Here is a 16318-nt window from a genome sequence, read left to right as displayed (position 1 = left end):
TGTAGTAACACAAGATGGCAAAAAGGGTACAAAGGCTTCAAAAATAAATAGGCCAGACCAGGAGCCTCATGTATAAACGGTGCAGATGCACAAAAATGTTGTGTAAGAACGTTTCCACATTCAAATTGCGATGTATAAAAGCTAAACTTGGCGTAAAGCTACACACATTTCCACGGTAGCTCATATCCTGGCGTACGCAAGTTCTGCGCTCGGTTTTGCAGACTGGTGGCACACAGCATCAAAGCAGTGCTACTGTTCCTGTGTGGCTACCTTTCTTTTTTTAGATCCACATCCCTGACACGGGTTTATAAATACACTGAAATTAACTGTATATTGTTTTTTAGTTTAATGCATCTGATTGTAATTAACCTGTAACAATATAATGGTGCACGGAATGGCTAAACTATTGCAACTACCATAACTGCTTTAGCGTTGTTACTCTCATTGCACCTTCTTTTCTTCCTTCAGCTGCTCCCGTTAGGGGTTGCCACAGTGGATCATTTTTTTCCATATTACTCTCACTGCACCCCTCGGAGCAGCTGATCGGAAAGAGAATTATCGGTATACAGCATCAAGCACACGCAAACGCTTCAAAACCTTTCCTGTATGGACCTCACAGTTCAGAAACAGTTTCATTCCAAGAACTATAAATGCACTCAATCAGTCCATCAAGTGCTCTTTGTAGAACTGTTTGTACTTACAAGTACAATTACCTTACTGTGAACTTGCACTACAGTTATAATATTGCACAACCTGAGCCACTTTATGAAGCATGTATTTACATATATTGACAATATCATTTTTAAGATGAAATGCAGCAAAATATGTTTATTATATTATACAGATAAAACTTTAACTTCATTTAAATAATCTATATTGTTAATAATTAAACATGTGAGGACACAGTGTCGCAGCGCTAGTTCACGGATTGTTCCTGCCTCGTGCTGTATGCTTTCTGGGACTGGCGTGACACTGGAAGGATAGAATAATAAAACATGTACTACGAAGATATTTCAATGTTCCTCAAAAGTTTTGAAGAATAGGCGTTCAAAGCTTACAGATGGCTTTACGTCTATTCAGAGCTGATTGTGTGGTGATTGAGTATTTGGAGAAAGAAAAGTAAGGACAGGAATTGGGGGTTAGTACATTTGAAAGAGGCAGTACTGCTGCAATAAATTATTTCATTGAAGGTCGCGCACAATCACTGCCCCACCGTGTTCCCATGTTTAATAACATGCTTTAACTCCTATCATCATGAAAATTATATCAAGTATACATCTCAGTATTTAAATTAATCAGAGAGCTGTAATATTACGAATGTAATGAATTCTGTGTCCTGTTGGAGGAAGAGAAAGCCCAGAAGCACGTAGTGATTCACACACATAGAGCTCATAGACTCAGACGGTGGGCTACATCTCGCCTTTTCATGGCGACTTTGATATCTGACAACTTCTTTTTTATTTCAGGCACTGTGCGACTTTGTGAACTTGAGCTTTCGAGTTTCTCCGACACTCTGTCACTCGATCAACTTCCTTTTGTTGTTTATACCACTGTTTAAACCAACAAATAGTACGTTTTTCCTTGCCTCCACTTGGTATTCGCTTTTGCCATTGCCTTTTCATAGAACACTGAGCTTAAGTGCTATTTATATTGATTTACATATTTAAAGAGGCGTAATTCTGGGAGGAGTTGGATTGGGACAGCAGGCGCCTGCACGTGTGTTAATTTTCATGCTGACCGGGATTTATGTAGCAGAAGAATGTGGAAGCTGGCGTTCGCACAGATTTACGCATCTGGATTTTTTTGTACGTAAGCACATTTCTGCTTTTGTGCTTATGTCATGTTATAGTGCGAATTCTACGCACGGTGTTATGCATGAGGCCCCAGGACCTTACTGAATCTCCCAACCAAAACATTCCTCTCCCCAGGCAGCCATGTCCCAAAACTCAAAAGGCAGCCTTTCAGGCCCAACACCAGGAAATGGTTTTAAAAAAGTTAAATAATGTACATATACATACTTATATGTACATATACTGTACATATTGAAAATGCTTACTTGACTGACAAGGCCAAGGATCTTTATAAATAAGATACTTTTGCTTGTTACTTCCAATTCTACTAAATGCACAACAAGCACGTGGATTCTTCCAATGTGTATCAACTGCACAGCACTCTGGGTAATACTATTAAAGTGGTAGGCTGATATATTACACACAGGTCACATTCTGGTCCATACAAAAAGACATTACCTTTAAGACACAAATACATCAACAAATTTTCATTTTCCTTCTGCATGTCTGTTTTATGTTTATATGTAACAGCACGTTTTCTGCTTATTTTTATCCCACTGCTAGGATCTTTTTCGAGAGGCTGTCCCTTCCAAAGTTAGCTCTGTGGTGTTACACTGACCTTGCAAAGCAACCTGGTGCAGTGAGAAAAAAAACAATTTTGTCTAAGCTAACCTTGTGGTGAATTTCCACGAAAATTTTAGGTGAACAAGGTCACAAATGAAAATGGCGTATTTGCTGTGAAAAATGTGCTTGTGAATTTTACAGATCAGCACTAAACATAAGCCAGAGAACAATCTCAGACTGTAATATAACACCGATTGCTGGTGCAGAAAGAACAGGTATCTATGTAGTAAATAATTTTTACAGTTGTTTGCTGGCCTTACACTGACTAGCACACGTCTAGCCACACGGTAGTTAGAGCTGCCACTGAATGTGAACTTTGAGTCATACAGTGTGTGTAGCCTGCAGGTTTTGCCTGTGTTATTGTTTCTTGTCCATTTTCATCTCAAAGGTGATCAATTCTAAACTTGACATGTCACCATTTCAAGTTTAGGCACTTTATACCTAATATACTTTCATTAAGTATTGGTGGTTGTGATGCTCATGCTTTCAACAAAAACAACAACATTTATTTATATAGCACATTTTCATACAAACAGTAGCTCAAAGTGCTTTACATAATAAAGAATAGAAAAATAAAAGACACAATAAGAAAAACAAAATAAATCAACATTAATTAACATTGAATAAGAGTAAGGTCCAATGGCCAGGGGGGACAGAAAAAACAAACAAAAACTCCAGACGGCTGGAGAAAAAAATAAAATCTGTAGGGATTCCAGACCATGAGACCGCCCAGTCCCCTCTACGTAATGCTTTACTTTTTACTTTCTCGTATTGAAGTATAGGGAAAATATTGTAATCCTCCAAAAAATTCCATTTCAAGATCTTGATAAATCTCAACGTTTTAGACCTCCCTGAGTCCGAAAATACCATTTTTGGAATTATGTCTCTGTGTTTGTGCGTGTGTGTGTAAACACAATAACTTGAGTACGCTTTCACTTAGGTCAACCAAATTTTGCATACAAGTATTGTATACAAAATGCAGATTTCTATCAAGTTTTGGGCTATTTCCATTAACTTGAAGTGGTACTTTACCTTTAATTCATGCAGGTGCAGAGTCCGATTTATTCAACTTTACTTTTATAATAATTGTTCAATATATTATTAAATTGATTTGTTGTTGATTGTTCTTTAATGTAGGGGTTCCCAAACTTTTCAGCTCACGACCCCTAAAATAACCGTGCCAGTGACTCGTGACCCCCACTATCCTCGGAAGTGGTTAAAATATACAAATGTTGCGCGTAACGGTGCACATGCGCCAATAGGCCTATCCAAACATGAGCATGACAACATGAAAGAACACAATGGTCTAACAACCATATAATTTTTTTTTAATAGTAATTTACTCATTTGTTTATGGATGTCCTCTTTATGCACACTCCGGTGTCTTTCCGTACCTGAGGACGATGGGCTTTCTGACGGTGGTACTTCTCCGCTTTCCTCCGCTGGCCTATCTGTGTTGTCTTTGGTCGATATTAACCAACGTTTCATGTCAACAAAAATATTATCCTAAGCATAAAGCGATGAAAATTACCTACACGTTACGTGCACATGTCGGAATGTTTAACATGGTGCTGTAAATTGATCTGCTGCAACTGACGCCATTGATGTGTCATTAAACTGTCGTAATCACGGAAGGAAATTTGAAAGGCTGATGGCTTTTTAATTTGCATGTTTTTTTTAAATGTAACTATTAACTACTAGTTCTTATCTTTTGTTAGTTATGGATAAAATGTTATTTCTAAAAAATGTAATTAATTTCTAAAAAGTTTAAAAAAAGTATTTGATTTCTTGGAAATCATCTCGCGACCACCCCAATGTCTCACGACCCCCCAGAGGGTCGCGCCCCCTACTTTAGGAACCACTGCTTTAATGTACATTGTGGAAGACCAGCCCCGACATAGATAGATCCCGAGACACAAGTCCAAAAAGCAGACGTTTTTATTTTATTTCATTTTGCCTTTTCAGCACACAAGTCACCAACCGATATGCTCAGTCCCCTCTCCCTCTTTTCTTCTCTCCTATTTCTTTCTCTCTCTCGGTCTTTGCCACATCCACTCTTCCCCTCGCAAGCTTTGTTCTCCTCCTCCCGATTCAAGCTCCTCAAGTAGTGTTCACTGGCACCTTATATAAGACACCCGGAAGTACTCCAGGTACTCGGTGATGGACTTCCAGCAGCATTTCTGGGTGTGGCGGAAGTGCTGTGCTTCAGGGCTCAGTATCTGCTGCAGCACCCTCTAGCGGCTCCCACGGACCCCAATAGGGCTGGATCAAATTCCAGTTCCCATGGAGGCCTGTGGGAGTCCTAGGCACTGTTGTCATCCAGGATGGCCGCCACCTTGTGTTCCGGGGGAGGTAATGTTCTGGCCACATCTTTCCCTGCTCTTTCTGGAGTGGAGGCGTCCTGGCTGGGCAAGGACCCCGGCCGTCCACAACAACATAATATAAAAATATAATCATTGTCTTGTGTTTTACTCCTCAAATATCTATCCCCATATCTAAGTATACAAGAAAGTCTAGACGAGACCACAATTTTTGCATCTAAATCTGTATTGCTGTATTTTGTTTGAAGATTACCATGTCAGAGGGAATCTTAATGATCTGGTACCATTCAAGGCAGGCCAGGCACCACTGATTGATTGATTTTTTGTGATGTCAAAGGTAATTAAACTTCAACTTGCAAAATTTTCTAGTCCTTAGCAAATTGGGGAAAAGCATTATTAATTAGGGAAGTTCATGTAAATATTAGAGAAGTCTGCACCTATACTGATAAATTCTGGTTTATGCCAAAAATGCCACTGTTGCCATATATGGTCATTAACTTACATGGAGATATCTCTGTATATAAATAAGGGAAGCATACCAAACAGATGCAGAAATGGATTTCTTTTGAAAAAGTGTGCAGCAGTCCATGAGACACATTGAGATCTTCTTCAGTGATTTCTAAAGTCAGTCCTGCTGAATGTTGGGAACTGCAGGTTGTGGTTATACCAGCTTCATATACAGTAGGTTCTGCCTGCTAACTGTGAGCTAACTCTTACTTTAGTTAGTTGACCAGTTTCTTCTTTATGGTCATATGAAACATAGAGCAGTGTGTCATTAACAGGCTGATTACAAAAAGGGACAAATTGTGCTTTTTTAATAGTTTTATTGCACAGAACCCTTTTTGCTCTCTGTGTTTTTATGTTTTGTTTTCCTTCTCAAGTGTTTGTTCCCTTAATTACTTCCAAATGAAAGTCAAAAAAGAGCAGGCAGAGTCACAAAATACAATGCATGCTTACAAAGAGAACCACAATTTGTGTTGTTTCCACCTTTATCCATATTGCCAAATCGGTTTAATCTATATATATAAACGTCAATGTATGTGTGTGTGTGGACGCATGTTCCAGCATCACTTCAGAACGGCTGGAGCAATTTTCATGAAACTTGGTACACATGTTTCTCATTCGTTGACTAAAAATACTGTAGGGTGAAATCAATCCTAACCCAGCCCTTTCTGGAACAACCACCATAAGGGCGAACTGGAGGCGACTGCCAGCCTTCTTTATGTTTGAGCACCACTGCGCCCCTGTGGCTTTTGAATTTAAATAGAATTGGCTGATTCCAACCGTCAACTGGATAATAACATACATACAAGTAGGGCTGCAACAATTAGTCAATGTAATCGACTACGTCGACTATAAAAAAATGTCGACGCGGATTTTTTATTGTCGACGCGTCATAAACAGAAACTTCAATAGATGCTCCAGTCACAAAGAACCACATTGGTTTTTGTAACTGCAATGCAATACATGAATGTCTGGGGGCAGTATAATTTGTTATTGTTTGTCAAGACTGCACACCGTCCTACCAACGAAGAAGAACGTCTGAGGAGAAGAAGAATGAAGAAAATAAACGTGGATGCAATGGCGAGTCGGATAGAGGAGGAGAAAGGAGATGGAAAAAAAATTGAGACAGAAACTTTCTAAAGTGTGGGAGCACTTCACCGAAAAAAAAAACACAGTTGAATGCACATCTGAAACGCAAGCATCCAGGAGCTATTTTAGCGAGTAAAGTTAGTGTCACGTGTTAACGTTGCTGTTTGTACTATAATGTGTATATCAAGGTTTCGACAATGATAGTTAACCCTTAAACCGACACATACTTGGGGGTTAATGCACCCCTGGATGCCACATACTGTACTTTTTAGCTGCACTTTTTAAGTAAACGTCACAATTCACAAAGAAAATGGGAAATTTTAATGGAACACGTTTATTTTTCATGCAAAGTACATCACAGTTACTGCAACACTGATAATTTTACACACTGCAAATGAACTGTAAAAACTATAGAAAAACTACTGCAACAATCTTTTATTATATGTTCAAGGCTGAAGTCATTGATGAAATTCAGTAATCACTGAGCCAACTGCACTTGAACTGGCTGGCCTGCACGCAAACACACAGAGGTAAATGCTGATGATTGCAGGCTCATCTAGTGCAGTCCCACAGATAGTGCTGCCGGCGCCGGAAGTGCTCATGAGCTGGCTGCTCAACGAATGTACAGCACTGACTGATCAGCTCCGGTGTGCTGCCAAATTGCTCTGTGAAGCAAATATAGCCGGTTGCGGGGTTCAATGAATGTACGTCCCCGAATATACTCGCCCCCTGCGTGCTGGCAAATTGCACTGAGAAACAACTTTAGCTGGTTGCGGAGTTCAATGAATGTATGTCGCCGCATATACTCGACTTCTGCGTGCTTCCAAATTGCACTGGAAACCAGCTCTAGCAAGTTGCGGCGGTTTAAGGGTTAAGTGAATATAATTTCAGTTATGTTTGCTAAGGTGTTTGGAGCTACAGTAAACGAGTGAATAGGAGTAGCTGAGTCGTCCTAGTTTTTTTGTCTTCTTTTTTCGTATAATATTTTAGTTCATATGAATAGTAAACCATCTCTAACTAACTTTAGGTAACTTGGAGTATATCAGTAATTAGCTTGTTATATATTTTAGTCTGTTATTTTTTTATTTTGGCATAATATACTACATGATGTGATAAACTACAACACTTTTCCTTCAGAGTGTGATGATTAAAACATCTTTCTCTGTCTGAAAAATCATTCTTGTGTATTCCTACTACCTCTACCCCTTCTGAGCGTCTCTTCTCGGCAGCTGGGAACATTGTCTCAAAGAAGAGAGCCAGCCTCACACCTGAGCATGTCGAAATTCTCACGTTCCTGCACTGCAATCAGGAATATATGAACTGAATCTTTTATAAACTTTAAGACACACCAGTGGCCATTTTTGGTTAAGTTAAATGCACTTTTTTTGTTTAAAGACTATGTGCACTTTAGTTTGTATTGTTTAATGTATTTCTTTTTTATTGTCACACTAATATAAAACATCTGATTATTTTCAAATTCCTATGTTTCACTGGTTGTTATTTTAATTTGATTATTATAAATTTTAATCGTGTTAATGCAGAGAAATCAGGGTGACATTAACAGGTGGACAGACGTGAGCAGATGAGGTAAGACCTGCACTGGAACCCAGAACAGGATGTGCAACCACAGGTCACAGGCATCAAAATAGTCAGGCATGAAATAATCATGACAAATCGAAAAAGAAATTGAACAATTAGTTGACTACGAAAAATAATCATTAGTTGCAGCCCTACATACAAGACCGCAAGACAAGCACATTAGTGAGTCTTCATTGTTTGTTAATTTATTTTTATTTTTAAAGTTGTGTTTTTTTTAATTATATTTTTCTCAAACAATAAAAAAAACACTTTATTTTCCTCCCAGGCAACGCTGGGTATTTCAGCTAGTATGAAATATTTACATATTCAAATGGTAATGTTCATGATCTGGACAACTGAGTCATTTCTGCTTCTTTCCTATTTAAAGCAGGCATTTAGAAGATATGTTAGATCTCCCTTGATTGATTGAAGAAACTCTCTTTTTCAGCTCCTGGATAGCTGTACTATAAAATTAGGCATGAGGAAGCCAGCTCAAATACTTTACACTGTGGAGGGCAAGGAAATAAGCAGTATGGATGAAATTGAGAGAGATATGCTGATCTGTGCTTCATCGGGGGAACCATTTATGACAACTAAAGGTCAGTCATTAAACTTGGAAGACATACTTTCGATCAGTCAGTTCATTTCAATATCCGTGAACTTTTGTAAATTTTACTCAGCAGTGCTTACATTATTAGTAAATATGATAAACATGCTACTCTTCATACTTGTGGTTAATGATTATAGCGTATTGCAATATGAAAATCTGATGAGGATGTTCCTGTCAGTTTGATTTTAGTCCTCTAAAAAGTGGAGAATTTCTATCTTTAGCCAACATGAAAAACAAAGGAGCTGAATTCTGCCCATTAATATATCAAGCGCAGACTTCCTGCTGTTTTTTCAGATGTGCTCGAGTGTTCTGACCTTTGCTCCTTGTGGCACCTGAGCAAATAGCATGGCAAATGGAAATATCTTTAGAGCCGCAACAGGGAGCCAAATGTGCACTGACCGGGAAATGGATTTCAGCTGAAATATGTCTTGTGTTTGATTGCAGTTATAATCGTCAGAGCAATTACTGTAGTACTAATGTTGATTTTCTTAGAAGAATGTTTAAAAGTTGATAAAAATAGGTCTTCAATGTTTAACATTTTCGATTATTTATGGTATCTATTCACATCTCTTCATGTAATCTCAGTAAACTAAACAAAACAAAGGCAGAACATTAAAGTTGCCTTTTACATCCTTCACTTCATGTACAACTTTTGTCTTTTTGATTCTACAGCTAAAAAACAAAGCATTGAAATCAGAGCAAATTATGCCCGGGTTCGTAAAGATGAAGGACCAGAAGCAACAGATATTGTTGTAAATCCAAAACGGAACCCAAAAGTCCGAGTAAGTGTTTCTTCTCAAATGCACACACACACAACATACAGCGCAACTCTCACCATAAAATCAGCCTTTATCTTTAAACATGGCTGTACTATGTGTGTCTTTATGGCCCGTGAACTCTTATTCATCTTTGAGAGTGAGGGGGACTGTAGATCTTGATCTTCTAATTAGAGTTGGAGCCCATACTTTAGGGTTTGCTTCAATTTGAGGTATGTAGCAAATTCAGTAGAATTATTATTTCAATTGCTTGCTCTCTCAATAACAAGTAAAACAAAATAATATTAAAGAGGAGTCATAAGCATCAAAAAATCACATGGTTAATAGGAGTAGTAAAAAAGGGTGTCGAAGAAAAGGCAGCATGGAATATACAGTGACACTCAAAATGTATCATATAGAAAAGGTATAAAATTACAAGCAATTCCGTGCATAATGACGTCATTTATAGTATAAAGACACTGGTATGCCTCCATTGCTGTGTTCTTGATATTGTAAGTCCAAACCATTTGGCCAGATCTCTGTAATCATAAGAACGCAAATTAGTCCACCGCCGCCACCAATGTTCACCTGCTCTGGAGCTGCCCAAAGAGTTCTGTGCAGAGAAGCTCGTGGTGAGCAGGAGTTACGCAGGAGTTCTACATCAGATCATAAAGTACCATGGCGGCAGTCAATACCCAAAATATTTTATCTACTTAAATATTCCCACCTTCCATTTGTCACAATCAAGTTCTGCTTTAAAAACTACCTCATTGTGCAAGGACTGTTGTGTGTTCAACCACATCCAAAGATCCTTGGTCATACCTGAGAACACCAGAAATGCTGCTTTAAGTTATTTGTGTGAAACTTCTGTAAAACTCAAAAATAAATACAGCAAACCACAACATGAGGCAGCACAGTGTAACATGTCTTCTTGTTTTGGGATCATTTTAGAATACAAATAGTGTGCAAGAAATAACTATGGATTGCTCCAAACAGAAAGAAGTGATGTACCAGTCCTCTCAGTGCAATACCTTGTCAAAATATAGTAAATTATGATTTCAGCAGCCTATTTACCGTCAACTACAGTGCTAGGAGTTGTCGTCCTCAGAAATAATTCATACTGCCTGGTCTTGTTCTTAATGTGCAACATGCCAGGGGTTTTATGACAGTGCACCGTGTGACCACAGACAGAAACGGACTCATAATGTCCCAAAACAAACATGTTTTTATTTACAGTTCTTCCTGCACACAGTACAGTTCACCTAACAGCCCAAACTCACAGTCCTTTCTTTTCCTTTGCCACCCTCACTCCTCCACTCGCAAGCTTCGTCCTCTGCCTCCTGACTCCAGCTCATGGAGTGGAGTGAGGCAGCTGCTTTTATACTGCACCCAGATATGCTCCATGTGCTCCCTGATGACCTTACTGCAGCACATCCTGGTGTGGCGGAAGTGCTGCAGTCCATGGCTCTGGAACCATCCAGGCATCCCCTGGCGGTGACCACGGGTCCCCACAGGGTTGAGCGTCCAAGCTCCTTGGTTCCCATGCAAACCAGGAGGGCTGCCATCTTGCATCCCGGGGTAGGAATTGCCCCACTCTTGGTCCCCTGCGTCTCCAGGTCTCCCAGTGGGGCAAGGTTCCCGGCCATGTATTACTACTGTAATCTATAAAGATGGAATTTAACTGCTCTGTTCTATGTTTCTAGTTGGGTCCTCCTACCAGCTTTCTGGCTCTTCCACCAGCAGAAAACGTCTTTTCTTCTGCAGGTAACAAAAAAAAAAAAGAAATAATTATATCAAATTCTAATTGTTATTCATATTTGTTTATTTTCTGGACATGTATTTTGCTTATTTTGTGACCTGTCAACTGTTTCTTTATTTGCTTTAAGTAACACTGTAGAAAATGAAGGATGAGAAAGGCATCTTATTTAAACTCACTTTGCTTCTCTACTTATTGGGAAGCACTTCTTGCAATATACTGATGTGTGAGGTAACAGCTGACCACAAGGGGGCAGCTACAGAGGATTTCTCCCTGAGGTACAGGATGAGCATGCAGCAGATATCAGAGGAAAAGAAATTTTGTCTCAACTTGCATGTTTTCTTTTTCTTAATATTTTAAAACAGGCCCATGGTTCTTCTTATATGTTTGTAATTTAAAAATATGGTGCTATAGTGTTTGTTGTAACAATTTCAGCCCAGCATTCCATTTTTCAAGTTTTTATTGCATCCTTACTCAAAGTATTTATTGAATACTTACTTATTTTTGGAAGCATGTTGTTACCTTTGCTGCTTCAAAGTCCAGTGCCCCTCATTCAAATCCTACACCCCCTTGTCCAAACTTGGCACATTCACCCAGTGTCTGCTTAGACTCTCCTCCAGCCAGTCCAGTTTTCTTCCCACATCCACAAAGACATGTCGATTAGGTCAGTTGGTGACTCTCACTTGATCCCTGTTTAAGTTTGTGTGTATGCAGGCTCTGTAGTGGACTGGTGCCCTGTTTGGGCCTGGTTCCTGGCAAGTCTTACCACTGTGAGACCCTGAACTTGACTGATGTGGTTTGAAAAGGACTGGCTTATTCTGTTTTCATGCTCTTCTAGCTTCTTCATCCCAAATACAATATAAAAATGGTGAGTTGTAAATTTCAGTCATTTAATCACTCTATATGGAAAAGGACTTGTTTCGCTTCATCCTGAGCTGTCCCCTGTAGGAAAGAATTTCACAGGCATTCTTTTCTAGTCTTATGATGCAATAATTTTCAGATTATAAAATTCAGATGTGATTTGTTTGTTTTTTTAATATTCAGATTTCTGAGAAGTATACTGAGAGAGAAGTTATACAGAAATCAACTCATAATAATCAAAAAAAAAAAGGAGACGAAAGGAAAAGATGATAATCGTCATGATTCCTGAATTAAATAAAATGAAGACACCAGTGGGAACAAATGATGTATAAAAAGACATTAAATGCACTATTACAAAATTATTGATTAGTGTTACCTGATTTATCATTATAACAGTTTATTTTTTAGGTATATTTTTTTCTAATAATGTATGTGGTTTTATTTTTTCATATGCAGCTAGATTTGCCAAGTATAATGTACAAAACTGTATGCATGCTGATATATATACTGTATATATATATATAGTATATAAAAAATTTATATATATATATATATATATATATATATATATATATACAATGTGTGTGTATATGTATGTATATATATGTGTGTGTATAAATATTTTTAATTTATTCTCTTCTTGATATAATGTGCTTTTGAAGCACCTCCACCACCACAATACACAATAAATCAATAATTACAATACAATAATACAATCCTCCTCTCCCAGCAGCTCCGTCACACTCCCTCCCAACTCTGGCTCTCTTGCTGGGTCTTCACCAGTCCTTTAAATAGTCCTTGACCCGGAAGTGCTCCTGTCCTTCTGCCCATGTGATTCAATAGCACTTCTGGGTCAGATGCAGGGTTGTGAATCCAAACTCCATCTCCCATGATGCCCTGCAGGATTCCAGGGCACCTCTATGCTTCAGGGAAGACACAATCAAGCAGCCAGGATGAGCTGCCATCTGTCCATCACAATATATATATATATATATATATATATATATATATATATATATATATATATACATACAACCAATATGCATATATATACTGCACTTTATACCCAGACAGCTAGACGTATCTGTCTTTTGCAGGGCACAGTGTACTGTTTTGCTCTTATGTAATATAGGAAGCCATATCTTATGTATTTGCATGTAATACTTGAACTGATGGTTTTATTGCCAAACAAGATTCTTATTATTTGATATATTTATATATATATATATATATATATATATATATATATATACTGCTTACTGTAACTTCTTCATATGTAAGATATTTGATGTCAAGTAGCTTTACCTGTAAAATCTGTTTATAATACATTTTGTACAAAATACTATAATAAGACCCTTTTTATATAAATTCCATTATCTTGTTTGAGTGAAGGGGATGAATACTATTTTAAAATATGAAATTCCTAATTTTGACAAAACACAGACATTGTAACTCTATTTTAATATACAGTAAGCTTTATGAATTCCAATAAATAAAGCCCATAATCTAGTCATGTGTGAAATCAATTTTGCCAGCAGATGGCTCTAGAACCTTTTGTAAAGAATTACGACGTTACAAATTGTGCCACTTTTAGGTATAATTTAGCATCCAAATGAAAAAAGAAGAAACGTTTGAGCACAAAATTTCTTATTTTATGTAAAATAAAATGTGAATGCTGGCACATTTATTAATGCTTTTGACAAACTGCTCCAGATAAACTGGGTTTAGTTCTTGCCATATTGATTTTATATGTGCACATCTCTGAAATAGTTGTATTCTTTTTTCTTTTTTAATTAATTAATCTATTTTTAACTTAGTTTTCTGCCATAAGTCAAAGAGCTGTGTGTGTGTCTGGTTATTTATTGAATCCTAATGGATACCATGTGCGAGTGTCTCCTTCCAATGGCCTGATGTTCCAAATAAAGTTGATTCCTGCTGAGGATGGGCTCTGGCTTCTTGATACCTGATTCTTTTTTTACATTTAAAGTTCTTAGAAACCACATTCATATGATATACTTACTGTTTATAAAAACAATGATGTTTTACCACCTTCATTATGCATACAGTGTAGGCAAAAGGGATACACAATTAACAAGGTGCACAACTCGCTTAACTAGGGGATTATAAAAAGAAGCAGCACAAAGACAAGGGTTAGAACTGAGCTTCAAATTGTGAAGCCTTGCTGGAGTCAGACTGCAGGAGGTCGGCCTGCTCGAGTACCATAAAGGAGAGAAGAGGAGACCTGCATATTCTTTAACTGACTGAGACGGCAGTAAGCGAGATTACATGTGTTTCAGACATGAAATCTAACAAACTGCAGGTATAGACACTTACTGCTCATCATTGACTAATTTGTAGTATTGTTATATTTATGCAAGAAATATTCCATTTCTCAAATATTCCTTGGCAAATTCAAATAATTTGTGAATATCAAGTGACTGAAAATCTATTGGCTGCTCTGTAAGCAACATAAAAATGCACAGAACAATATGTAATATGTCATTGTACTGAGTAAGCTGAGATCAAAGTTAATCTGGGGGGCTTTTTTTAATAAGACTATGGTAGAGCATCAAAAGAAAGTGACATGGTTTGATAATAAATTCTGAACTATCTGAGAAATAAGTAATGAGAAGATATGTGTTTCTTTCTTTCTGTGATCTTCAGTCTGGAGGAATTGCCTTTCCATCTCCAAGTCCCTTTCATACTGGTGCCTGAAGAAGCAAAGACTAAACACATGGAGTTGCAGATTGATTAAAATAAATGAAATGGTATTGTACCTGGTTTAGTATTACCCAAAATTTGCATTTGTACAGTGACTTGAAAAAGTTTAGTCCCTTCTGTAACTTTTCTTACAGAATATCAATTTAAAATTGGCTACATTTCTTTTTCTTTTCAGCAGCAATCTGTAAAACTTTACACATTATTTAGATTAAAAGGAAAATTTTCAGTAGTTTAAAAAACTGAAAACTCCTGAGTAAGTATACATTGAAATTGAAGCCAGTTTTTTCAGATACAAAATGTTAACTTAAAATGTCACACTCAGTGGTGGCTTGAATATTTTGGTGGGACCATGGGGATTAAGGTTAGAAACATTGTTAGAATGGACAGAGCCATTTTGGGAAAGCATGCAGTGTGTTTGTGTGTGTGTGTGTGTGTGTGTGTGTGTGTGTGTGTTTGTGCATATGTGTGTGAGTGGGTGAATATGAGAGTGTGGGAGATGATCAAGCACTTCAAAAGCAGAACTTACAAGACCCATTCCTTTGCTTAAATCCAGTGTTGAGCCTTATGGGAAGATCCCAGCTTTGGAACATATCACAAAGTTAGAAGAAAGTGAGGGAAGATCGTGTTGCCTCTGACCTCAAGTGAGCGGTATATGGTTCAGAGCCAAATGCATGAATGTGCAGGCAGTGGACGTGGCAGAAGAAACTTCACTGGGGCTCCATGGAAAGAGCTGTGGAAGATCAGAGCAGTGGCAGCAGGGTTAGGGGATGTCCAAGCATGAAGGCAGCCTCCAGGAGATCTCACATGATCGACTGAGTGAGAAAGACTGTGTTTCACAAAGTATAAGGTGACCAGCTACATTAATGGAATACTCCATCCAAAAATAATATTTTTCTATACATTATTTACCCTTTGTAGTTTGCAGCAGTCATGTAATTTTCTAACTCATATAATCCAAACCAGGGTCACTGGAGCCTATCCCAGCAGGCACAAGGTAGGAACAAACCCTGGACAGGACGACAGTCCATCGCAGGGAGAGCACGCACACACTCCAAACTCACACTAGAGCCAATTCTGTGGCACCACTTCATCTAACCTGCATGTCTTTAGACTGTGGGAGGAAATCCGAGCACCTGGAGGAGAACCCATGCAGATACAAGGAGAACATGCAAACTCCATGCACGGAGGACATGGCATGTGAACACTGGTTTCCTCACTGCAAGGCCACTGCACCACCCATTTGTAGTAGAATTCAAGAAGAAAATGTAATCACATGTTTTCAGGAAGAAATTACATATCGAAGATTCAAACTCATTGGAACCCTGCACTGACCAGTTCTGGACAATGGCAGACAATGTGAAAAGCGTCCATGCAACAAAGAAAAAAAATTCTCATTCTTGTCACATAATCCACATGTCCATTATTGATTATTGATTATGTCCATTTGTATGGTTAAAATGTGCAAAATGCGTGCATTCTTTTCTGAAATATTGTTAAGTTACTTCCTGAAAACTCTATGTTGGATATCAACAGGAAATATGTCATTCTCATTGTAATGCTGTGCGTTTTATTCAAGACAGAATTCTTGACTGATGATTGAGCGGGAGAAGTTGATGTTCAATTCAAAAAGTTCCTTAGTATTGAAAGGTTTGTAAAATTAGCAAAGAAAACACAGAAAAGGGTTTGGGGAAAAACAACAGTATGTCTTT

The 16318-nt window shown here is 38.0% G+C and overlaps 1 protein-coding gene across 1 annotated transcript in view; it reads left to right on the top strand.

The window, feature by feature from the left end:
* LOC120526394 (doublecortin domain-containing protein 1-like) overlaps positions 1-12217 on the top strand; it is a 532299-nt gene extending 520082 nt beyond the window's left edge. Inside the window, exons 36-39 of the mRNA XM_039749547.1 lie at positions 8355-8505; positions 9189-9298; positions 10975-11035; positions 12072-12217. Coding sequence (XP_039605481.1) covers positions 8355-8505; positions 9189-9298; positions 10975-11035; positions 12072-12079 — 330 coding nt within the window. The 3' untranslated portion in view covers positions 12080-12217. The remainder of the gene's footprint in view (positions 1-8354; positions 8506-9188; positions 9299-10974; positions 11036-12071) is intronic.
* The last annotated feature ends 4101 nt before the right edge of the window (positions 12218-16318 follow it).

Source organism: Polypterus senegalus, chromosome 1, assembly GCF_016835505.1.
Source record: "Polypterus senegalus isolate Bchr_013 chromosome 1, ASM1683550v1, whole genome shotgun sequence".
Lineage (NCBI taxonomy): Eukaryota > Metazoa > Chordata > Cladistia > Polypteriformes > Polypteridae > Polypterus > Polypterus senegalus.
This window is presented reverse-complemented; position numbering and strand designations above follow the sequence as displayed.